Source organism: Heterocephalus glaber, unplaced genomic scaffold, assembly GCF_053883595.1.
Source record: "Heterocephalus glaber isolate CG9 unplaced genomic scaffold, H.glaber_assembly_v1.0 deba00001429, whole genome shotgun sequence".
Lineage (NCBI taxonomy): Eukaryota > Metazoa > Chordata > Mammalia > Rodentia > Bathyergidae > Heterocephalus > Heterocephalus glaber.
In genome coordinates, this window is record NW_028258294.1 from 11,391,242 (window position 1) to 11,418,300 (window position 27,059).

Here is a 27,059-nt window from a genome sequence, read left to right on the forward strand (position 1 = left end):
AGGTCTTGGTGGAAGTCGGTGTGACGATATCAAGGGGCGGGGCCGAAGCAGCCCAGGGGGCGGGTGTTTGAAATCAGTGCCTTAGAGTAGACCCTAAATATCATTTTATACCTTGGAGAACCAATTACTTAATGTCTCTTCCGTCTTTTCCTTTCCCGACCCCCTCCCAGACTCCTCCATTCCGGTTCTGCGTGGATGGGAAGCCCCGGGTAGCCGACACCACGTCCCCGGCTAGGATTACACCAAACTGTTTAAATTCAACGGCTCCTGCTTCCATCCTTTCTCCTGAGGTAGACCCAACAAGCCTAGGGAGTTGGGCTACGGAAAAACTAGTTTTCATTTAATTGGATATGAAGAAAGAACAAATATGTTACGGGGGCAACCACGATCTTTATAAAGGTACCATTCCTGCAAAAATATTAGACTTCAAAGCAAAGGTTGTAGTCGTATTGTTTGTAAAATTTTTATTTTTATTAAAAAAGCGTTTAGTGTTACTGGGAGGGAAGATGACAGTATTAGCGTTGACGACCTTGAACGTCTAGAACGGTGGGCCCAACTGCCAGGAGCGCGAGATGGAATTAAAATGGCTACTCAAGCGTTAGGTGAAGTTTTAATGAGGCATCGAAAAGTGAGGGCGCGGGGCGGGGGTCACCATTGCTCTCTCCCATCCCAAAGCTCGCTGAGGGCAGGGCTTTATTTGTCTTGGTATCTTGTCACACAGAGATGGGCCTGAGTTAGATGCTCAATACGTAATTGTTAAAATCCAGCTTTCCCAACTTAGTTTCCTATGTCAGGATCTCATAAAATTTAACATTTAAGTATTTTTCTCCCTAAGTTGTCTTTGAAAATTTTAAATTAAGAAAGAAAAGTAGAAAAAGTCGCTTCCCCCCAGAGTTCAAGATGCAAATCTAGACTTTTCTTAGGGAAGGTATTCCTACCCCTGTCTTACACACCTTAAAGGATTCTACCATCATACTAGTAACTCAAACCAATGTCCCAAGATATGCACCTAAATTCCTTTACCTTCACTTTTCTTTTTTTTTTTTCCTTCACTTCTCTGATTCTGTTCATTTGCCAGTTCTTTCAAAAGTTACCCTAAATGTCATTCCATGGCATCACCTTCATCCAAACCACAGTCCTCTTCCACTTATAATTGCCCCCATGGGTCTTCCTACTTATTTTGTCCTACAGTTTTACATGTAGCAGTGGAAGTCATCTTTCAAAATTATCAATCTGATGAGGTTATATTCCGTTATCATATTCTGCTGCACTTAGAATAAAAGTCGCATTTATGCAAGGTTTTCTTCATTGCCTCTGGCCCGAAGTAACTATACTGTCATCCTTCAAGTCTCAGCTCTAATAGTACAGGTACTTGAGGTTTTCCTTGCCGTCTCTATTTGCACCCCCACAAACACCATCACATCACCCTGTTTTATTTTTTCATAGTTGTAAATACTACCTGTGTGTTTTATGTTTTCTGTTTGTTGCATTTCCTTGTTTTTGGCCTGAGAGGCTGCATAGCAAGGCCATTGAGAGAAAAAGATCTAGCTCGTATTGGTTCTAAATTACAGTTTAGTCCGTTTTCTAGCTGTGTAAACTCTAGACAAGTTATTTTCCTTCTCTGTGCCCTCAGTTTGCTCATATAAAAATGAGGATAATTCTAGTCCCCACCTCATATTGTTACTATAAGGATTAAGTAAATTGATGCTTGTAAAGTGCTTAGAATTGTCTCAGCATCAGTATTTGATAAATAAATGTTAGTTATCATTATTAATGTTATTTTTATTATTATTGTCTATCTTCCTGTATTAGAACATAAGTTCCAGGAAAGCAGGAACCTTGTCTCTTGTTCACTGGTGTATCCTCTGCATATAGAACAGTGCCTGGCACAAAATAGGTGCTGAGTAAGTATTTGTTGAATGAATAAATGAATGAATGAATGAATTACGCACTATGAAATAGAAGAATAGAGTAACAATGGCAAGATGGTGACACAATCATAAAAAATAATCCACAGTTTTATATACTAAATGTCTTTATGAATCCCAAGTGAGTCACCCCAATCCATTTAACTACCCAATCTTTTGACTGCCAACTGTAATCAAATAAGCTCCCAATAATTTAATTAACACCAATATATAATATAATCAGTCAGATCACAACATTAAAAGCTCTTGACAAAAAGGTCTGAAAATATTAATAAAAAAGCTTAATTTTTTTTACTTAAATGAAAGTACTAATAAAATGAAATTACAAAAGCTTTGATTAAACCATTTGAAAATATTTTTTAAAAAGGAATTAAATGTTGAAAAGTTTACTGAAAACTTATAATTCATCCTGTCAGCTAACCTAGCTGGCAAAGATCATATAAGCTTTCATAAATTGTTATTTGAAACCTATCGCTGCAAAAATCTAGTTGGACCTTTAATTCTGCTTGCCATTTCACTTATATTCCCCTAATTGTTTATCTTCCCCCTCTGCAATAATAGTACCCACATTCCCCTCTTTCTTCAACTATATGTATCTCTTCTACCTCTTTTTCCTTACTCCTCCTCTTTTTGAGAGTAGAAAATATTTTAATTTCCTTGGGAAAATAGAAGCTCTTAAACAAGGTTACTCCTTGTCACCCTTCTGAGCATATCTGTGAAGTGGCCTTTGGCTCTGGCCATGTCCTCAGCTTTGCATGTTTGCCTAGAAATGAGGTCATTCCAAACCCTTCCCTGGTGCTGTGGGTCCTAATTCCTCCGCTTTGTTAGTGACTGGCATCTTGCCATATTTCCTGTTTCTCATAATCTATGAAGCCACCATCTCTTTCAGATCATTCTTGCCAGCTTTTGAACATAGTGTAAAATATTTTAATCTTGAAAATGCTCCTTTTAATATGAGAAAAGTATTTTTTTTCAATGTGAAAAGGATGTTTTATTTAATAACTGATTGCAAAACTGACTATTCTTGTGGCAGGAAGTAATACATAAATTCTGTTATCAGACTTTACCCTGAAAAATACCCAAAAGGGAAAAAAGAAGTCATAAAAAGAAGAAAATTTTGAGAAACTTTAGAACCTAGGATTTGAAAAGATGTTTAATCGAGACAGAATATCTAAGAGTCTTAAAGTGAGGACTTTAAAGCACTTACCTATATAAAAATTAATTTTATCCAGACATTTTCTACCTTTCTTATTTTATCTTTCTTTCCTTTTAGTCTTTTGTCACTTACTTCATTCTTCATTCTTTTTTTCTGTGTTGCCTAGATTGAGATTGTAAGTTCCTCTCAGTAAGAAGAGTAAGATTATGAGATCTGAGGGGTAAAAATTTTTAGAAAAAAATTTAATTTTATATCAGAAGATGTCAAAAACAAAGCCAAAAGCTAAATGCTAGATTAGCAGATGTGTTTTGTAATGTCTATAATATAGAAAATATTATTATTATTAATAGCAATATGCATAATATAAAAACACAAACAACCTAATTAAAAAAATAAAGGGCAAAACAAACTATTCAGAAAAAGCAATTCCAAAACAACAGTAGACAATAAATATGAAAGAAGAAAATGAAAGTAACAATGAATTATCACATTACACCATTTGATGTATAATAATTTAAAAAATTAATATAGTAGGATGGGTTTGCAAGAAAAGGACATCTAGTCAGATAGCAAGGAGCCATTGGCTCCCATTACCTTTACAATAAGAGGTAAAGTACAGTACTTAAATGGCCTCCAAGGTTTTCCATGATCTAGCCTTACCCTTGCCTCTTTGACTCATCACTTGCTTGTACCTATCTAGGCTACATTCTTTCCTGGTGTTTAGAGATATATGACTGCATCTGTCTTAGGAGCCTTGAATTAGCTATTTTCTCTGCCAAGAACTCTCTTCCTTCTCTTATTTGTCATTGTTCAAATGGGGCCAACCAACCCTGACAACCCTATTTAAAATTGCAGCTGTTCTATCCTTCTGTACCCTAAAATCCTGTACTCTGTTTCTTTCTTCCTCTGCTCTTTTTTTCTTCTTTACACAGCACAAATCATCTCCCATGATCTTATACCATTTAATAATCCTGCATTTGTTTTTCTCTCTACCTCTTCCATGCAGAATATAAGTTCTACCCTGGCAAGGATCTTTGCTAGGGAGTGTAGGCCAAGCGACTGAAACAATGCCTGACACCAACAGTTGCCCAGTCAAAATTTTACAAATGAGAGGATAAATGAATGGGTGCATGGATGGATTGAATGAATGAGTTTTATCAGGAAAAATGTTCTGATGTACAAAGTTACTGCCTTACTCTATTATTTTAAAGAAGAAAACATTAACTTACATTCTGAAATCCTGATTTCAAATGAAGATATGACAAGACCCAGAGAAATGGTTTCCATTTGGGAGAAAAATCACTAATAAAAAAATCACGTGATGATCAAACTTTCTATATATCATCAAAATTCTAATTAAGTTACTCAGTCTAGTTATAACTCTAATCAAGTCTCTCTACATTTCTACCAGTTGAATCACTTACCTGAATTCTAGTAAACCCCCTTATTTACAGTTATCAACCCACAAAAGGTAAAAATTTTACTTAAATATATTTGAAGCTTTTAATACAAAATAGGGAAAAAAAGCTCCAATGCTCTTCAGTCAGAAATCACATTTAAAAATAAAGTAATATATGTAATAGGATATGCATTGAAAGTTTAACCTGAAAATGTACTTTCTAATACAAAGAACTAGTGCTTTTATATGTTTTGACAAGTAAGAAAAATAGAGAAATAAAGTGGATTGTACTCTACCAATAAAATCCTGATTTTAAGTGAAGATACTCTGGGGCTCAGAGAAGTGGCTTCTTAGAGATAGCCTGTATAGGACATATCGTTCACTAGAGTACTGATACGGTTATAACTTAACCACCTCTGTCTAACCTAACCACAGGACCATCTCATTAGCAGGCCAGACCATTATTACTAACATAATTAGAAATAAGCATATTAAAACAGTCAACTAAAATATGGAAAATGAACAGATAAAAAAGACATGCCAGGCAAATTATAAACAAAAACTTTATGTAGCAATATTATCAAAATATTCTTTATATTGAATAACAGGACAAAAGGTGCATCTTACTATATCACAAATATTCACTAGAAAATATTACAGTCATGAACATGTATGTAGATAACCATATAGCTGGAAAAATATGCAGCAAAAAGAAATTATAAGAGAAAGCTGACCAATCTGTGATTGTGGTGGGAATTTTTTAAACATAAATTCAGCTTGGTCGATAATGCCATTGCTGTAACATATATGTGTGCTTATAAGCGTGTATTATGTATATATGCTTACTGTATTTTTATATGGATATGAAATCCTACAACCAAAATAGGAAAACTGCACTATTTTCAGTGACCTTTGAACATTTACCAAAACTGATCAAGTATAAAGACCTGAAATAAGTTTCAATAAATGTCTATGTATATATTTCTAAATGATACTTAGTCTTGCTAGTGTTTGAACCTTAATAAGCTTTAAATGTTTATATAAATGAATCATATATTTTATTGTGTTTTGCATTTTTCCTCTCAATATATGTTATGGGTAGCTGTGGCATGATAAATAGAATTTTACTGTTTAAAAATGCACTATATGATCTTATCAATTATATTTCTACTATGGTGGTATTACAAATAATGCCACTATAAACATTCTTGGAAATGTGTAGAGGTATATATGTGTGCATTTTGTATATATGTTAATATATGTATTCACATATATCTATGAATATATTTAACATTTAAATATATAAATTTATTTATAGATATATATTTATATATTTCATTAGCACGACAGACATTCTCCAGTTCTGTAATCTTCTACACTTTGCCTAACTTCATTTTCATCTCATCTGGCAGTATGTAGTGGTATGTCATTGAAAAGGCAGGTGTGGTGGTGCATACCTGTAATCCCAGCACTTGTGAGGCTGAGACACGAGAATCACTGTAAGTTTGAGGCCAGCCTTGGCCACATAGTGAGTTCAAGGCCAGCTTGAACTACATAGGAAGACCCTGTCTCAAAAAATCATTTAAATTTTACTATTTCCTTCCTTGATTGCTAATTTATATGCTTATTGTCTATTTAAATTTCTTTTGTGAAGTACTTTTCTATCAAATTTTCTTTTTCTTAATGTATTTCTATGAGTTTTTAATACATTGGATACAAATTCTCTAGTACTTACTTGTGTTGCATGTATAATTTCCCAGTTCTTGGCTTCTCCTTTTGGAATGATTTTATAATGATTGTTTTATCTTGTGAGTTGGTGATTGAACATATGGCCTTGGGAATGCTAGGCCAGTGCTCTACTACTTGAGCTTTACCTCCGGCCTGATACTGATTTTGATATGCAAAAATCTTTTATTTTAGGGTAGTTGAACTTATTAATCTTTTGTGCTTAGTGTATGATATTTCTTGATTGAAAGTGTCCCTACTTTGAGGTCATCACAATTTTCTCAGATATTATCTTCACAAGGTTTCTTAGGCTTTCCACAACTACACCAGAAATTCATTTTTGTGTATGATGTAATGACAGGGTTTGAAATCTGGCAGAACAGTCTTTTTATGTCATTCCTCTTTTATGAGTGCTTTTGCTCCCTAGTCTTTTGAACCTTAATATAAAATTTAGGAGCCATTTGTCAGGTTCCACAAAAATACTTTTGATATTTTGATTGAGATAACATTGGATCTATAGATTAAGAAGAATTGACATTTTTACAACATTAAGTCTCTAAATCTATTAGCAGGTTATATACTGTTGTATTTATTTAAGTCATCTTTAAATATTTTAAAGTATATTTAATATAGTCATCATAGAAATGGTTTAGTTTTAGGTGCTATTTAGTGTTTAATGATACTGTAAATGGCATCTTTCTTAAATTTTGGGTTGCTGTTGTATAGAAGTAGAATTGATTTTTATATATTGCTATTTTAAATTGAGAACTTGCCAAACTGTCTTATTAATTCAAATGGTTTGCTCAGTGACTTTTTGGATTCTTCATATATACAGTCATATCTGCCAATAATGATAACTTTGTTTCTTTCTTTTCAGTCTTTTTCCCCTTCCTTCTCCTTTTTTCCTTTTCTTATATTGGTTAGGACTTTCAAGACATTGTTGAATGAAAATGCTGATTGCAGGCATCCTTGTCTTTTCCCTGAACTACAAAGGAAAACTTTTAACTTTTACTATTGTGATTTTGGTAGATGTGCTTTATTACTACTAAGGTTTTTTTAGTTTGCTGAAAAAATGATCAATTTTATCAAATATTATTTCTGCATCTGAGATTCCCTTTTAATCTATTGTAATGCATGTTATTGCATTAATTTATCATAAAAGTTTTAAAATTTGCAGCTAACCTTTCATTACTGGAATAAATACATCTGGATCATGATGCATACATTCCTGGAATTAGTTTGGTCACATTTTATGTAGGATTTTTGCATCTCTATTCATAAGAGAAATTGGCTTTTCTTTCTCATAGTGTCCTTGCAGAGGATTTATATAATTTGTATTATGAATTAGGAAGTGTTCTTTCTTTTTTCTCACATTTTCAATCAAGAAATAATATAAACTAAGCACAAAGGACAAGATTAATAAGTTCAACTACCCTAAAATGGTGCTGCAGAAACTTATCTAAGATTGGATCTACATTTCCCTCCAATGTTTGGTAAAATTTGCTCGTATAACCATCTAAGCCTAGAGTTTTGTTTCTGGGAAGAGTTGGACAACTGCTTCAGTTTTCTTTTTGGTTATGGATAGATTTAATGTTCTATTCCTTTTTGTCAGTTTTGCTATTATATTTTTCTAAGAATTTATTTCAATCAGTATGTATTTATATAAAGTTTTGTATTATCTTTATTTTCTTTTTTAGTTTCTGCAGCATCTGTAGGGATAGTCCTTTTATCTTTCCTTATATTGGTTATTTGTGTGTTCTATTTTGTTCTTCACCATTTTTACTAAAGATTTTTCAATTTTATTAGAATTGAAAACTTTTGGGTTTGTTCACTATTTTATATTGGCTTTGCATTTCATCAGTTTCTGGCCTTATGGTTTTCTTCTACTTTCTTTACTTTTTTTTTTTTTTCTAATTTCCTCAGATGGATGCTTAGTTCATTTAATTTTCTAGCCATCTTCCTTTTCTTAAATATTTAAGGAAATTTCTCTTTTAATGCTCTTTATCAGTGTCTCATAAGATTTTAAATGTAGTGTTTTCACTCTCATTTAGATCAAAGTATTTCCCAATGTGTTTTTTGTTTCATTTCATTAAATGTATTTTTAATTTTATAAGACAACAAGTTATCTGTTTTGTTACTAATTTCTAACTTTATTGTATTGTGGTCACTACTTTTAACTCCTTTTTCTTTAAAACTTGTCTTATAGCCACAGTTTTAGGGTTAATTTTCTAAAGTTTTTATACTTAAAAGAAATTATATTCTACAGTTTGAAAGTACAGAGTTCTGTGTTCTATTTTTTTTTTTTTTTTTGTGGTATTGGGGATCGAACTCAGGACTTTCCGCTTTCAAGACAGGTGTGGTGCCACTGAGCTAAATCCCCAGCCCAACTATTGCTTTTTAACTGTTTCACATATTAGTAGAGTTCTTCTTTATGCGTATCATTCCCGGGTCCCTTTGTTCTCAAAAGTATCTCAGATTAGATGATAAGTGATAAGATGTATCCTAATGTTAAAGTTTAGAACCACTCATGTTGAAATCTAAAATGAGTGTAAAATTCTTACTAACTCAGCCAACATTCAGTGTTTTACTAAAGATCATATCTAGTTATTTAGGACTTCCATTCCTGCCCAGCACCAAAATAGAATAAGAAGTATTAGTTGCAGAAAAGGAGGAGCTATATAATTTGGTTTTTTTTTTCTAGAAATATAGCAATCTACATGGAAAATTCCAGAATGAATTTCAAACTAGTATTGAATTATACGTATGAAGATCTGAATAAAGGGACAAATATACCAGTTAATGAATAGGAATGCTCAATAGGAGCTATGGAAATCTTCCTCAAATTTTTCTTTACTTTTAATGTGATTCTAATCAAAGGATTTTTATAGAACTTCACAGATTTATTCTAAAATGAATGCTGAAGTTTATAAATCTAGCCAAATTACTTCTGAAAAAAAAAAAGGCCATGTAAGGAGATGCAGACTTCTATTATCCCAACTATCAATGCTAAATATAAAATTATAGTAATTAAATGAGTGTAGCATTGTCATAGAATATACAAATAAATGATTGGGCCTGATGGAGAGTTTAGGAAGAGATCTGTTATATTATAACTTGGCATATGAGTATGGAGGATTACCACTCATGGGGGAAAATGGTAATAGACAACTGTACTTCTAAAACAAGCGAACAAAGGCAAAACCAAAAATATGGATCCTTGCCTCCTAACACCAACTCAGTGTTCTACATGAGTGAAACCAAATAAAAATTAAAAAAAAAAAATTGTAAGACGCTAACAATTTTTGTGACCTCAAAGCAGTGGGTTACAAATTGGAAATAAGGAATGAGTGATAATAAAAATGCTTAAGAAATTTGATTACACCTAATTAAAAAAAATGTTTGTGACATAATGTAAATGGAGGTGATGGGCTGGAATAAGGTATTTGTGAAAATACAAGAGACATAGAATTAGTATTCCAAACATTTAAAAAAAACTTACATACCAGTAGAAAAAGTTTTAAAAAGCAATCTAACAAAAAATAATTAAAAGATAATTGGTGAGTCACAGATCTGAAATCTAGAAAAGGTCAGTAAATCAATGAAAAAGTATTTGACTTCACCAGTCAACAGGCCACCTTATAATGATATTGATAATAAAAGGACATAAATCAATCAAATTGCCAAAAACCAAAAAAGCTGACACTGGAGTTATGTGTACCTGGGGTTACGGAGAAACAGAAACTCTCCTACTCTATTGATTAATGTTTTAGGATAGCCAGAGGGTAGAGCAATTTGACATCGCCTAGTAAAATACAGAATTTAGTTTCTTTTTTTCTTTCTTTTTGTTTTTTTGGTACCAGGGATTGAACTCGGGACCTTGTGCTTGTGAGGCAGGTGGCAGAACCACTGAGCTAAATTCCTGGCCCCAGAATTTAGTTTCTATGTCACTTGCCAAATTATCTAATGTAGATAAATAATCATATATAAGCACAAAGACATATCAGGTGTTATTTGTAATAGGATCCACTGGAAGTAATGTAAATCTCACCAAGAGATATACATTAGTAAAATACATTCTTAGAATATATATATGTGTATATACATACATGGGAACACGTCTTAAAACTATTAAAGTTGAATTTTAAAATTGTAGTAAATGATCACATTTTCATATAAACAATTTATATAAAATTAAAATAGGTATACAACACAGTACTCTATTATGGACACACACACACGCATGCGTGCGCACACACACAAATGAAAAGCTATCCAGAAATGGAAATGTACCAAATTCATGGTTGTAGTTACCTATGGGGAGGGAAAAGGAGGAAGAGGCTTGGTGTTTGGAATATAAATGGACTTCTACTTCATATGAAGTATTTATTTCTTCTACTTAAAAGTGCTTGAAGTAGGAACAAGGTCCTTAAGGATGTTTTCCACACTACTTCTGTTCAGGACACCGAAGTTTCTAGATAGAGAATTAGGCAAGGAAAATAATGTATCCAGATTGGTAGGAAAGGAATGAAACCATCTCTATTGACAGATGACATGACCTTATATATAAAAAATTCTAAGAAACTAAAAAACTACTAGACCCAAGAAAATTCATCTGTGTTTCAGATACAAGGTCAGTTTGCAAAAATCAGTTGATTTCTATGCACTAGTAATAATCTGAAAGAAATTAAGAAAACTCCTATTCACAGTATTGTCAAAAAGAATAAAATATTTAGGGAAAGTTTAGTGAAGGAAATGCAAGACTTACACCCTAGAAACTACAAAACGTTAAAAACTAAAGCTAAATAAACGAAAAGATATTTGGTGTTCATGGGGAAGAAGACTAAATAATGTGAAGATGATAATACTCCCCAAGTTGATATACAGATTTAGAGTAATTCTTCTTACAGTTTCTGCTGTTTTCCTCCCTCAGAAATTAAAACTTGATTCTAAAATTCATGTGGAAACAAAAAAGACCCATTACAGCCAAAATAATCTTGAAAAAGAACAATATGGAGGACTACATTTTCCTGTTTAAAAACTTGCTACAGAACAATGATAATACTAGCACAGTATAAAAATAGGCTCAAGGCAATATGTTGAAAGTCCAAAATAAACTCTTACATTTATGTAAATTGATTTTCAACAAAAGTTTCAAGGCAATTCAGTAGGGGAAAATAATCTTCAGCAAGTGGTGCTACTGGATATCCACATGCAAATTAATGAATTTGGATCCTTACACAAAAATTAAGTCAAAATTGATTATAGGCTTAAATATAAGCTAAAACTATAAAAACTTTAGGGAAAAAACCCCAGAAAAATAATCATAATCTTAAGTTCAGCACTAATTTCCTAGAAACAACACAAAAAGTATAAGCAACAACATCAAAAATTGCTAAGTAGACTTTATCACATTTCAAAACTTGTATATTTCCAAAGGCATGGTCAAGAAAGTAAAAAAACCCACAACTTGGGGAACATATGTGCAAATCATATATCTAGTACAGGACTTGTTACCAGTATATATAAATACTTCTTACAGTTCAATGTGAAGACAAAAAATTGAACAAAGAATTTGAATAGGAATCTCTGAAAAAGATATGTGAATAGCCAATAAGTATATGAAAAGATGCTCTATCATTAGGAAATGTAAATCAAAATCAATAATTCATACAAGAATTACTATAACAAAAACAATAACAGGTATTGGTGAGAATGTCAGAGAAATTGGAGCTCTATTATATGGCGATAATATAAAATGTTGAAATTACTTTGGTAAAATGTAGCAATTTCTCAAAATGTTAAATACAGAAGTTGTTATAAGACCCAGCAGTTCCCCCCTAGGTACCTACCCAAGAGAATTGAAAATATATGTCCACATACAACTGTGTACATGAATGTTCCTAATAGCGTTATTCAAAATAACCAAGAAATGAAAACAACTCAAATGTCCATTAGCTGATGAATGAATATGTGCTATAACCGTAGAATATTATTTGTGAATAAAAAGAAACAAAATACTAATACATCCTACAACATAAGTGAACTTCAAAAAAGTGCTGAAAGAAGCCAGACATAAAATATCACATTATATATTCCATTTCTATTAAATATTAAGAATAGGCAAATTGATAGAGGTAGAAAGTAGATTAGTGGTTGCCTGGGTGTGAGGGTGGAAATGGGCTGTGACTGCATATGGGAACAAAGATCCTTTTTGGAGTGATGGAAACATTCTAAAATTAGGTTGTGGTGATGCATGAACAGCTTTGTAAGTATACTGAAAACCATTCAAGTGTACACTTAAAATGGATGAATTTTGTGTTATGTAAATTATACCTCAATAAAGTTGTTCAAAAAACTACTTGAAGCAAATATGAAATATAAAAGTCTCAATTCTCACTGGTTGGATGAAGGTTTTTATTATAGGTTCTAATTGCTCTAAACAAAACTCAGACATAAATTTCTGGGCCCCAGTTTCAAATTAGAGAAATCTAAACTTAGTCTTTATTAGATTCTTAGCTTCAGATACTGATAGGTGTATCTATCTCCAAAGAAAATGATTAGATCCTTATTAAAGTATTATCTATGAAGGTCACTATTTTGCATGGCAAATCCAACTCTTTTGGGCCTGGTTCTTAAATCAAGTATAACTATGATTAATACTACTAGAGGAAGAAGCGAAAAATCTATAGCCATGGGAAATATTTCTATAATCTTTACTAAAAAGGTATTCAAAGAACAAGAATAATTGCTGGAAATTAAAAATAATTGATAGGTTTGGCAAATAACAGCACAAAATGTTTGAAAATAAGAGAAGATATTTCAAAGACCAGTCAAAAAGTCTGATATCCAACTACTTGTATGTACATATATATGAGAGAGAAGAGAACTGAAAGTGGAATGGAAAACAATACATAAAAAAAAGGGCCAGGGATTTAGCTCAATGGTTTCACCGCCTGCTGCACAAGTGCAAGGACCCGAGGTCAATCCCCGGTACCAAAAAAATAAAAGATAAAAAAAGAAACCAATTTCACAGGAAGAAAGACATTGGTCTTTACTTTGGAAGGCTTAGTACAATAGTTGACAAGAAAGATATACCAATCATAACTTAATGAAATCTTATAAAATGAGGGTCAAAGTAATATCCTAAAAGTACCCAAGGAATTAAAACAGGTGGTATATAAGAAAGATCAGAAAACAGATTGGTTTTGGATTTCAGAAGATAGAATTCAATAAAGGCGTGTCTCCACAATCCTGAAAGAAAAGCATGAGAGTAGAACAAAGACATTTTCAGATGTTCAAACTCTGATAAACAACTGTGATATCTGTGGCCACTCAATAACTTAAAATTTCCTTTCTATGTTTGAGAAAATGTCCACATTATGATCCCTACCTCACCATAGTTGAAACTAGAACTTAAGTTTTCCAGCATTTATGAAAAGGCATAGGTATGTTCTAAACGGATTATGACCTAGGAGTCTCCCAACAGGACATTTCCATGAAAGACCTCAATTGAAGAAATTTGAGGAAGTAGGTTTTGCAAAGGATCTGCTTTTGGAGAAGAGTGGTAGGAGACTGAGCTTTCAGAGGCAGAAGTGGCATAGATTCTAGTTGAAAATGTCTGGTGCTTTCACGTGAAAGAGATACATGAATACCTCACACACTTTGTTAGATAAGTTGGATATGATTCTTGACTGTACAATCTTCAAACCCTACTCTCTGGGCCTTTTGGAGATTTTGTAAGCTACTTCACCTTCTAATGAAGCTTTCAAAGATACTCCTGATGGCCATGCTTTACCAACACTAATGAGTAAGTGGAAAGAGCCTGAGATGGAGGGGATTGAGAGATCTAACATAATAGGGAAAAGTAATCCCCTTGATTATGATGGATATAAATATGTCTAGATGCAGGCTGTGCCACAACCTCAAGACTAACCAGTCCAGATTCAAGCAAGCTCCAGGAAAAATATTTTTGAGGAGTGAAACCTTCAGTATTTGGTGTGTTTTATTCATTTAGAAGATTTAAATTGCTGGGAATGAATGAATATGTATAAAACAAAACCAATGAAAGAAGACAATTTTCAGCTATAGGATAAATATTTGTACATGAGTGGCAGTGTAATCACAGTACACTAAAGAACCAGCTGTGACTAATTCTATGCGGTAAAAATTCCAGTTGGTTTTTTTTTTTTTTTGGTAGTGGGGATCAAACTCAGGTCCTTGAGCTTGTGAAGCAGGCGGCGGAAACCACTGAGCTAAATCCCCGGCCCTCAAGGTTTTAATTTAACTAGAAATTTTGATTCAGCCATATGAGAGGGGCAGAGGTAGTCTATGTTTATTAGGGTGGGGAATAAAATCCATATCTTTCATAATTTGAGTGACTGCAATGTCTAAAATTGAAAATTCTAAAAACACAGGAAGAACATAACAGAAGAAACAGCTAGACTGCATGGTGATTGAATGTGAGGACTAGGAATGATGGAGGGGAAATGGATCAGTCAGGGTTCTTTTAGTTACATATTACAGAATTCACTCTATTTAGCTTAAGCCAAGGGGGTTGTTATTTAAATATTAAGTAATTTACAGAATCTGTGGGATAGTTCAAGAACCAGACTACATGCTACTCAAGAAATGTATTTATAGTTTATTGACAGTTCAAGGAAGGATATATTAGTAATTGCTTTCATCGACTGTGTATCCTTACGGAAGACATCTGACTCCTGCCTTTCTGCTACTAGATACCACTATTACTGCCCTACTATCCACGCAACAGATGAAAGTAAATAGAGGTGACTCAAATGAGGTAAATAATTCCATGTTCAATTTATTTTATAAGTCACAGTGAATATGGCACTGAAATTTCTGGATTTAAAGGCCATATCCAAGCTTCAAGATTTATGCTACTCATACGTGATGCTTCCTGCCATGGATCATCAACTCTATAGCCACACACCTTCTGGATGTTCCTAAATGATTGCTCCACACAAAATGTTGGCATTTGTAGGCACAAAGGGTACAGCAAAAGTCATCCTTTTACCTTTTCTATGCTATGAAGCTTATCAAGAAAGGAATATTGAAGCTTGTGGGGTAGAGACAGGCAGATGTCTTGGAGAAAGAAACAAACATCTCCTGGGGGAGATTTATTATCTTAGATAAGTGCCCAGTAAAGATTAAAGCTGTCTGTCAAGTCAAACATTCTGGAGAGCTCCCACCTCAACAATTTGTATTAAGTACCAAGTAAATGGCCCAGGCAAATAGTGCTGCCCACAGAGTACCGAGGACAGAATTCTAACTAAGGTCTAGGACCGGTAGAGAAAGATTCCTTATGTAGCAAAGCCCCAGACTGGCCTGCAAGTCAGGGGTTGTAATTTGAAAGGAGAATGGAGAAAAGTTAATTAAGGAAGTCATAGCATCGGGGCCAATGACTACACATATTCGACTATAGCCAAGAGTTTGTATAAGAAAGTATCAAGAGATACATTTGGGAAAACAAAGAGCAATAAAGATGGGAATCACCAGTCATCAGTCATTTTTTACTACTTCCCCCAACCTAACTAAATGACAGTAACAGGGCTTACATTTTAAGAAATAAATGTACGGGCCAGGGATTTAGCTCAGTGGTTTTGCCGCCTGCCTCACAAGTACAAGGTCCTGAGTTCAATCCCCAGTACCCCCCCCAAAAAAGAAAAAAATACAAAGATAAAAAATAATAAAGGAGACAATGTAGTAACAAAATTTGGAAGTTGGAAAGCATATGGAGAAGCATAAACTGATTTATCAAACCTGGAAAGTTGAGTCCTACATTGGCAGGAACAAAAGCCAAGAAGCAACACAATTCTCTCTATAGAACCCAAAAGGCTTAGGATGTCATGGCTTTGGGTAGCTCTGGAAGTGGCAGTTGAAGTGAGATGAGGTTGATTTTTTGAAAGTCTAAGACACGTATAGAGCCCCAAGTTCACACTTTCTCTCAGAAAGCCAGTTAAACTGCCACTTTCTGACCCTGGTAAATGACTGGTCTTCATTTTCTACTGTTAGTGGGAAGGTGGTCTCTGGACTGGAAATGTCCAGGAACTATTGAGAGTATGGTCACTATGGGGGAAGCAAGTTAAGTGAACTCTACAACTTGGATACTGGAACTTTTAGGCCTTTTTTCTTTCCCTTTTGGTGGGGAATCCAGATCTGTTGCCTGTAGGAGAAAGGCTGGACCTGTTGAGTATGACTAGCTTTAGAGATACCAGCATAGGGGCCTCACCTGGAAAACAGCCAGATCACTGTGCAGGGAAACATTCTTAAACCCAGTCGTGCACCTTTAGCTTCTAATAAGCTTCTTTGAACTGTACTTTTTTATACAAACTATACTATATGAGCCAAGGACTATCAGACATTTGAGAAGTCTTTTTTTAAAAAAATTCTTTTATTGGTACATTTTAGGTATACAACACATTTACATTTCTCATTGGGAACTTGTACCTTTACATGATGCATCTTCGTTCAAAGATATTTTTTTTTTGTTGTTGTTGTTGTTATTGTTGTTGTTGTTGTTGTTTTTGGTACCTGGGATCAAACTTGGGACCATGCACTTGCAAGGCAGGCACTGGAACCACTGAGCTAAATCCCCAGCGAGAAGTCTTAAACATGACAGATAAGAGACCAAAAAGGGGAGGGAGCAATTTCAAAGAAACATCATATAGTAAAACCTCCCCAAACCATTAGTATTTTAAAATTTTTTGGAGGAATTAAAGAAGAAATGCACCTATAAAACAAAAACAAGAACATAAGAAAGAAAAGAAAGGGAATTTACATATATACCAAAACAAACAAAAAAGCCAAAAGTCACCAAACAAAAAACTAAGGGAACAGACATGACCCATTGGAAATTTAAAATTTTGCAAGAGAAATGAAAAAGACAAATAAAAGGAGTTTTACAATATAAAGACAAGAAAATTTTTCAAAAGATAGGAAATAGGGAGAAAAAAGGATGAAAATTAGAGGTGAATCTATGAGCAGTCCAATATCCAATTAACATGAGTTACGTACAGAGGAAAAAGAATACAGAAAGTCATCAAAGAAGTAGCTCAAAAATTCTGTCTTCATCAAAGAGCCTGATTTTTAGGTTAAACAAATTTAAGAACATTGAGAAAAGGAACAATTTACCTATAAAGAACTAGGAAACAGACTATATCCTCCTTTTATCCATTCTTTTACCAATACCATAGAGCAATTTTAAAAGTTAATAAACTCACTAAAAAGAGAATTAAAAGTACAATAAACAAAGGGGAAAAATTAATGTTTATGAGCCTCTATATGCAGAAGTATATTCAGAAACTAAAAAATTGAAATATATGTCAAAATTTTTTTATTAAATTAAATGAAATTAAAGAAATATAAATTAAAGAAGTAGCAAGTTGGTGAAAACTATTAACATATTTACCAAAGGGTTTAACAGGCAAACTATTCATATAAGGAATATGGAAAATAATCCTAAATAGATGAGGAAACATACTAGGATTGTATTAGAGAAAATATGCAAAATATATAAATGAATACTTATAATAAAATCCAAAAGGCTAATGTTCATGAAAAAATAATAACCTTAGTGATAATTTACAAGTGTGAATTACAACTTGAGCTACACTTTACACTCACCAAGTGAATAAAAGTTTGTGTTTTTTTCCACCGCCTGCCTCGCAAGTGCAAGGTCCTGAGTTTGATCTCTGGTACCAAAAAACAAAAAAACAAAACAAAACAAAACAAAAGTTTGTGTGTGTGTGTTTTTTTTTTTCCAAAATAAGGTTGTTCAGGCATGTGTGTTGGTGCATGCCTGTAATTCCAGCAGTCCAAGAGGCTAAGGTAGGAGATCACATGTTCAAGCCCAGCCTGGGGCAATCTAGCAATTTGGAAAGACCCAGTCTCAAAATAAAAAATCAAAAAGGGCTGGGTATGTAGCTCAGTGTGAGGGTCCTGGATTTAATCTGAGTATTGCGAACAAAACAAAATGAGTTTGCTCAATACTGAGGATGTAAAATGATAGATTCTTGCAGGAAAGTTTTCATCTGTGTATTAAAAGATCTTAAAATATTTAATCACACAGTAAAGGAATTCTATTTATAAGTATGTACTGTAAGGAATTTCATTCAATCAGTATTTTTTTTTTTGGTACTGGGGATTGAACTCAGGTCCTTGTGCTTGCGCAGCAGGCGGTGAAACCACTGAGCTAAATCCCCAGCCCTCAATCAGTATTTTACTGGATATACTGTTTTAGGTACTGAAATATGGTATAAATATTTAAGTGTAAGTGATTGGTAGTAATTGTGGAAAAGTAAAAATAAAATAACTGTCTAATAATAAGGGAATCACTTGTCTCCATGAAATAATATTTTTTCAGCTATCAAATATTATGGTTATAAATTACTTTCAGTGAGTGATAAATATACTTATTTTTTCCAGCACTGAGCTACATCCTCAGCCCTTTAAAAAATTTTTTTGAGACAGGGTCTCATTAAGTTACTACGTTGCTCAGGCTGGGTGCAAATTTGAGATCCTCCTTCTTCAGGCTCCCAGAGTAATGAGATTACAGGTGTGCACCACCACAGCCAGCTGAAGACTTTCTAACTTGAAAAGAAAATGTTCAGTGCAGCATTTAGATATTGACTGTCAGAAGAAACAATGACTAATGTCTAAGGTATTTTGCCAACAATCCCCTATTTGAAGTAATAGATTTGGAATACACTGTATATGTAACTTGAAAGAAAAAGGGGCTTTCCTCTAATGCTACGTTTTAGGTACAGCCTGCAGCGAAGGGGCTATTAAGCTCAACCAACTTCATTCCTCACTTTTCCCAGCTTAACACACACACACATACATACACACACACACACACACACACACACCACAGAAAGAGCAGGGAAGTTTAGGAGGCAATTTTATTTTTAAAATGTGGAAGAAATACAGTATTCTTGTTCCAAGAAATCCTTCAAGTTTAAAGGACCAAATATTATTTTTTTATCATACTGATAGGAAGAGAATACATTCTTCAGTTGTCAGAACTGTCAAGTTTTCTTAGATGAAGAATTCCATGTTACCATGTTCACTATAGATAAGGATAAAAAGGATGAATATCTAAAGTGACAGAGCAATTATTCTCTATTGGTAGCTTGTGGTTCCACTTGATGGATGCAAGAAGACAGTCTCACAACAACCATTTGAAACTTACAGAGAGAAGTGACACATTTATCTGGAATACTGAAGGCTTAACACTGTTATTGTACTTGGGAGATTTTGTGTGGTTTTGCTGTGAGCAGACTTACACTTAAAAAACCAGATTATTTCCTTTTGCTGAATAACATCTGAAGACTGAATAAGGGGATGTTGCTTCATTCTTAGAATCCTTACAAATATAAAAAGGAAATAATGTAGTTTATAAAACAAATAAAAAGTGCTCAACTCAAAGCTTATTTTAATTGTATATTCAATATGAAATGGGCTTATGTGATATTAATAGTATCTTATTATTTATTGGAGGAAAGACCCTTAATGTGGTATTTAAGTTTCTAATATTTAATACTTCTTCTAAATTTCCTCTTTTCTGTTTTCAGAGCAAATTTTCAGATAAAAGAGAATGAAATATGTGATTAGGTATTCCAAAAATTTAGACTGTCATGGGTTCAGGTTGACTTTTGGAGGCTCAGTGGACCATTCAAGATGCAGAAACAAAGCAGAAGTACAGGAGATCTTCAGCATTAGAGAAAGCTCTGATAATAAATAATGCAATAGTAACAAAAGTCATGAACATAAGTAGGACACTTAATGAAAAAAAGAAAAAATTAAAAGGGATGGGAATTGAGCTTTGGATAAGTCTGCATTTATGTGATAGCAAGAAGAGGAGGAACTAAAGAGAAAGGGAAGAAGAATATTAGTACCCTAGAGGCCAGAAAGGGCAGATGTTCCATGAACCAATGATGTGGGAAGGTAAATGGTAAATCCTGGCACAGCATTTGGGTGGGAATTTGAGTAATAAGATGGGGGTAGAATCAGAGAGGGAGAAAGAGGGAGAGAGAAATAAGGAAACAGGTTCATGAATGTAAAATTTTTATGTTTTTAACATGTTTGGTACTAAAAGGAAGCTGAAAGTTGAAAAAGGACCAAAGCTTAGGTCAGGAAAAAGACTGATTACTTGATTTTGTCCTCCATGAAATGGGACACTGACAGTACCAACTTCATGGAATACTTGTGAAGTTTGACTAGGAATACTATATAGAAAGTACCTAATAAAAGACATGACAAAATCAAGGGCTAAATAAAGATGTCATTATTGTATATAAGGTAGAAACAGTAAGTGCCAAAAGAGAACTGTAGGAGATGAAAAAGATAAGGTGTTTTGATGAAGTGATAAAGATAAAGGCCAAGTTCATCTACTTAGCAAAGGGAAGAACTTCAAGAACTGAGAAGGAAGAAATATTTTAGTAGAATGTGGGAAAAGGGAAACAGTGTAAAGTTCAATTCCCTAAAGTCAAAATTCATGAAGATTTCGAGATACTGATTTTAAAAAGAGATTCAGTTAAAGACTTCCCCAATTTAAAAATCTGTTCAAAGTATCCTGTTCTCTTTGTTACTTACATTTCATAGGGCCACAACAGAATTATTTGATGTAATGTAGACATTCAACACACAAAATCATATATTGTTTCCCTCTCCTTCACTACCTTCATGTTCTCATTTTCTTTTTTATCCAGGGTAGATTTAATAGTCCATCATTATGATCATTATGTTGATCTTCCATCAAATCCAACAACATCCACGTTCCTCTCTTTCTGCATCATATTTACCTGGAAAAATTCTAACCCTGACTGAACACTGTTTGCTTACTTCATATCTTTTGGATTGCCCTTCTCGATGAGGAAAAATTCTATCATGGTAGACATATCTTTGTAGGGCTGCTCCCAAGTTTATGCAAACCATAGGGAATGCCACTACATCATACAATATCAGTTAAGGAAATGAAAGACATGATCCCTATTCTTTGTTATTTATTCAATACCCCTCCTCCCTCCCTTCAAATTCTATTTTCTAGCTTTTTGGGGGGGGGTACCGGGGATCAAATTTGGGACCTTGCTCTTGTGAGGCAGATGGCAGAACCACTGAGCTAAATCCCCGGCCCTTCTAGCTTTTCCAAATGAATATTTAGTTCACTTGTTTTCAATCGCTCTTTTTTTTCTTTTAGTACAATAAAATATTTCTCTTAGTTGTCTTTAATGGTTTTTGCTCAAATTATATTTTAAACTGACATATAGAAGCCTGTGAAAATAACCATAGCTTGATGAATTATCACCAGAAGCTATTCTGATGGGCATATAACCAGCACCCAGGTTCAGAGCAGATCATCATTATTCTAGGTCCCTTTCTTTCCTACAACCTCTCTTTTCCAAAGGTAGCCAGTACTTTGACTTTGAATATTTTGATCTTCATATAAGTGGGATCATGTAATATGTATTCTCTTGAATTTTAACAATTTTGTTCAATATAATCTTTATAAAATCTATTCCTGTCTTTTTATATAGCTTTTTTTTTTTGTACTGGGGATCAAACTTGGGTCCTTGTGCTTGCAAAGCAGCTGGTGGAATTTATATAGCTTTTATCTTCATTGATATACAGTACTCCACTGTATGAATATACAGTACTATAATGTACTTATCATTTGTAATGTTGATGGCCACTTGGGTAGTTTACAGTATTTGGTTACTAGGAATAATGTTGTTAGAAGCATTTTTAGATGTGACTTTCAGTCCATAACTGTACACATTTCCTGTGCATATAGAACAATTGAATCATAGCACATGTATATGTTTAAGTTTAGAAGATACTGTCCAAATAGTTTCCAGAGTGATTTGTAGTGCTTTGCATTCCTTGTTATAAGGTATGAGAATTTCTAGTGTTTTGTTTCACATCGACATCATCACTTGTATTGATAATCACGTAAAGTTTATCTTTTCTTTTAAAAGAGAGTACCTAATTATGCTGTTTAATTTGTAGTTTCCCAGTAACTTTTTCCAAACATTAATTTTCAATCTTTCTATATTCTTTCAGATTTTGTTTTAGATACTTCCATGAAGACACACTTGTATATCTGAGTCATCCACCCAGGTCTGGGTAATTCAGTAGAACTCAAGAGGACAGAACCAGGTACCAACTGAGGAAAATAATAGAGTTGCAGGCTGAGTGACCATTGGCATCTAGGCAAACCTGCTTCCTGGACAATACTCATCAGTCAAGAAGCCCAAGAAAGATTATTATTTCATGTGCAAAAAGTTGACTGGTAGATCCTGTTGCCTCATACCTACAGCAACTCAAAATTAAAAAGTAGAATTTTCCTGCATCCTCAACTACCTAAAACATATCTAAAAACTGGGAGGTTGCTTTCCATTAATTTGAAACTATGAAGTCTAAGAACAGATGTGCTGAGAATCCAAGCTGTAACATAATGATATTTCATCCAACCAAAGAAGAGTTTAATGATTTTGATAAATATATTACTTACATGGAATCCCAGGGTGCACACAGAGCTGGCTTAGCCAAAGTCATTCCTCCCAAGGGATGGAGAGCCAGAGAGTCCTATGACAACATCAGTGACCTCATGATAACCACTCCTCTGCAGCAGGTGGTCTCTGGGAGGGCAGGTGTGTTTACTCAATACCATAAAAGGAAGAAAGCCATGACGGTGGGGGAGTACCGCCACCTGGCAAATAGTAAAAAGTATCAGACTCCTCCACACCGGAATTTTGAAGATTTGGAGAGAAAATACTGGAAGAATCGCCTCTATGATTCCCCCATTTATGGTGCTGACATCAGCGGCTCCTTGTTTGATGAAAACACAAAGCAGTGGAACCTTGGGCGCCTGGGAACCATTCAGGACCTGTTGGAGCAGGAATGTGGAGTTGTCATCGAGGGAGTCAACACACCCTACCTGTACTTTGGCATGTGGAAGACCACATTCGCGTGGCACACAGAGGACATGGACCTCTATAGCATCAACTACCTGCACTTTGGGGAGCCCAAAACTTGGTATGCGGTGCCCCCAGAGCATGGCCAGCGCCTGGAGCTCCTAGCCAGGGAGCTTTTCCCAGGCAGCTCCAGGGGCTGTGGGGCTTTCCTGAGGCACAAGGTGGCTCTCATCTCACCCACAGTGCTCAGGGACAATGGGATCCCCTTCAGCTGTGTGACTCAGGAGGCTGGGGAGTTCATGGTGACGTTTCCCTATGGCTATCACGCTGGCTTCAACCATGGCTTTAACTGTGCAGAGGCCATCAATTTTGCCACCCCTCGGTGGATCGATTATGGTAAAGTGGCATCTCAGTGCAGCTGTGGGGAGGCGAGGGTCAGCTTTTCCATGGATGCTTTTGTGCGCATCCTTCAACCTGAGCGATATGAGCTGTGGAAACAGGGTCAAGACCGGGCGGTAGTGGACCACAGGGAACTCATACCTCCCCAGAAGCAGGACCTGATCACCTGGAAGGATGTCCGTGCAGCCAGGAGAGCTTCACTGGGCCTGAGGCACTTCAGGCTTAGACAGGCCCTGCAAGCCCCTCTGCCTGTGGCTTCCTGCAGTGAGACCTGCTGTGGCAGGAATGTGCGTCCTGGTCGTCGTCGTTGTGCATCTGGGCGACCGCCTGCCGGAGATGCTGCTGCCAGGTCCAGGACCACAGCCTACAGCTCCCAAGAGCTCAGCCGAGCCCCACTGGCCTCCCAGCGTCCGTCTGTCCCGGATACCCACCTGTCAGCTGGCAGACCTCGTCGTGGCCGTCCTCCCCGGCAACTAAGGGTTCAAGAGCCGATCCACCAGGGTCTAGCCAAGAAGCGCAGGTTGGTGGTCACGGAGCACACAGCTCTGGATTCAGAGCTTCAGTTCCAACCTGGGCATGGAGCTTTGATGGTCAACCCTGTACCTAAGAGCCCTGGACTTCAGTATCTTGCTACAGCTTCTGAATGTAGCTTAACCTCTGATCCCTAAACTCAGGGGCTGCCTTCATAGCCCACTACTCTGCAGTCTGGAGGCTTGCTGAGAGCTCTCATAGGTAACTCACTGAACTTTGAACCACTTTGTAGGACATTGATCATGCATAAGTGAAGTGTGATGGCTCCAGATGCTGCTCAGTCTGGTGGTAATTATTAAATTTGCCATTTTTGTCCTTCCTCCTAGATCTTGGGATATTTTTCAACTTTGGTAACTTCTGCATCTTAGCTGAAGTTTCATCCACTGGACACTATGTCTCAGAACTAGATTCCACTAAGATTGCTGGGAACCTGAACTTTGCGGGTCTCCCATCCTCTGGACCAACTGTGGAGGGTGCTGTACTTTCAGGGCTTTGGTTCTCCTTTACTTTCCTTCCATTTTCTCCCTCACTCTTACCTATTTCTTGCAAACTGAGGCACTTTTGACCGATTAGTTTAACAGAGTCACAGAAAGGTTTGACCTTTGTAAGTTACTGATGTATTTAAAATGTGTTGTTATCAAGTATTTGTTCATAGATAAATAAATTTAAATGTTAAAATTTGACTATTTCTAATATTACAGTTTCAAATAGTGAGGCAGGGACAGAGGTTATTCTTTCATGAATTTTCTTAATTGTTTCAAAAACACTTGAATTTATTTTTATGGGCTGGCTACATTGTTTGCAAGAGTGAATAATAAGTTTGGGGGATGCAAGTTGGGTTCTGGCTATATCACTGGCTTGGGGTATTTGATTTTTACAGTTTTGCTTTGAGGGTGACATGGAGGATCTAAGGATGGGCAGTAGGAACTAAGTTGTTGGGAGAAAAAAAGCAAGTATAGAAAAGAAGTGTCATCACCTGAGACTTTTGAAAACCATAGATACATTTTATACTCATTTATTCAGCACAATCCACATGCCTACAAATTAATGAATAAGACAGTTTCAATTAGTAAAACGTGCTGTGAAGGAACTAAAGTAAGATTGGACAATGGTGCAAAATGGGAAGGTGCTGGCCTGTGTGCCTGGTCAGGGAAGGTTTCACAGAGCAGGATACCTTTTTGAGGACCACTTGACACAAATGGAAGGTTCAAATTGGTGTTTTGCACTTGAAAGGATCTAACAGAACTCCTAACGTGGAGCTTGGTGATTCTGATTTTCCAAACAGCAAGAGAGCTTATTTGTGTCTGGAGCATAGAGAGGAAGTAGGGAGGAAGGGAGAGCACGTGGGCCTGGTATCTCATGTTAACTACTTGTTGCCATCACCTCAAAAGACGAAGCCATGGGAAGTTTAGAACAGTAGCAGACATCATGTGATGTGCATATTTAAATATTTGCTAAATTATATGGAAAATGGGGAGAAGGAGAATTGCCTGGACCATCTATATAAAACAAATGAGACTGAGTTATTTAGACAAAACATTTAATGTTGAAAATAAACAAAATGGGGAAATTAAGAATATATTTTGAGAAATGATAGTTTGTATACAGAAAGACATTTCTGAAAAGCAAGGTACCCCACTGCAAACCACCCTACCTTTCTCCCACCGACAGAATTTCAATGAGGCTCTGAAATGTGAAGCACCAGGCAAAACTGAAAGCAGGAGTGAAATAACATATACATATATATGTATATATGTGAGTGTCTCTTTAAATTTCTGAGTAAGGAGTAGCAATATCCTCTTCATCTTTATGCTGTGCGGCTAGCTGAGCACCCCTGTCTTTCCTAGTAGACATGGAAGCTTATTCCGTAGAAAAAGAAGCTGTGAGACTGAGCTCAGGGACCGCAGTCAGAAAAGGACGGGAGTGAGATGCCTCGCTGATGGGAAGATTAAGTTAATATGGAAATGGTGGAACCACAAGCTAGAACCACATTGAATTCACTTGGGAGAGATCAGCCCTACAGAGCTGCTGAACCCACGGTAGATCTTGCATGAGCAAGGAATAAACTGGTTGTATGATAAATGACTGAGACCTTGAGACCTTTTGGCCATTAGTTAAAGTCTTAGTGCCTTTGGCACGCAGGAAGAGGACAGCCTTAAGCTGTCAGATGCCTTCAGTACCTCACCCAAAGCCGTGCTTCTTCCCAGTTTGGGCCATGTCCAGTGACGGCTTAATGCTGGGCCATAAAAGTTGGGCCATCTGTGCTCAACTTGGGACAACTCTGAAGAGCCACTTCCACACTAGGACTCCCTGCAGTATTGGCTGGAACCATCTTTGAGACTGAATCCAGTTAAATTTTGCCCTTGGCTTTTTTCCTTTTTTTGATACCAGGGATTGAACTCGGGACCTTGCCTTGTGAGGAAGGCAGCACAACCACTAAGCTAAATCCCTGGCCGAATTTTCCCCTTTGCTGAAACCTGCTACCTTCCTCTTCCTTTCTCAGCTGTGGATCCTAAAAGCACTTAAAAAATAAACATCCTGAGTGCTGAACACTTATAGTCTGCTCCTTGGGAACCCACACTGCAGCACTACTCTAAGTCTCCATGGTGTGGTGGAGCATCCTTTCCTTGAGAAAATGAAGATAGGTTACACTGCTGACATCATAATCCTTTGCACGATTGTTCAGGGATGTGGGGAGATGGAAATGTCCAGATGATAAACTCAGCATCAGGCTTATGGAATTATTGATTCTGTAACCCATGGTGAAAACATGTCTCCTTGAACATCAGAAATTACCAGAACAAGAAACGATTATCTTGTTCTTGGCATTGATATAGGAGAAATATAACTCCCAACATGCTAGATGTCAGATGTGCTTGGTTTGTGTCCTCTGAAATTAAAGATTGAATTCAAAGGAACAAGGGAGGTCAAGAATAGGAAAGGTTTATTGAGAGAGAGCTCCTGAGAGACAGGAGGAGTCCCAAGTG

The 27,059-nt window shown here is 35.7% G+C and overlaps 1 protein-coding gene across 3 annotated transcripts; it reads left to right on the top strand.

Annotated features, from left to right (window-relative positions):
* Positions 1 to 2: 2 nt before the first annotated feature.
* On the top strand, positions 3 to 24,755 carry Kdm4d (lysine demethylase 4D). 3 transcript variants are annotated; one of them, XM_087212306.1, is made up of 3 exons: positions 4 to 399; positions 1,813 to 1,904; positions 22,289 to 24,755. In XM_087212306.1, exon 3 carries the CDS (start codon positions 22,638 to 22,640, stop codon positions 24,207 to 24,209), a length of 1,572 nt encoding a protein of 523 aa, XP_087068432.1. In that variant the 5' UTR covers positions 4 to 399; positions 1,813 to 1,904; positions 22,289 to 22,637; the 3' UTR covers positions 24,210 to 24,755. The 3 variants fall into 3 exon arrangements, with proteins under 3 accessions (XP_087068433.1, XP_087068432.1, XP_087068434.1); XM_087212307.1 differs by lacking the exon at positions 1,813 to 1,904 and having other exon boundaries at positions 3 to 399; XM_087212308.1 differs by lacking the exons at positions 4 to 399; positions 1,813 to 1,904 and adding an exon at positions 8,421 to 15,008.
* The last annotated feature ends 2,304 nt before the right edge of the window (positions 24,756 to 27,059 follow it).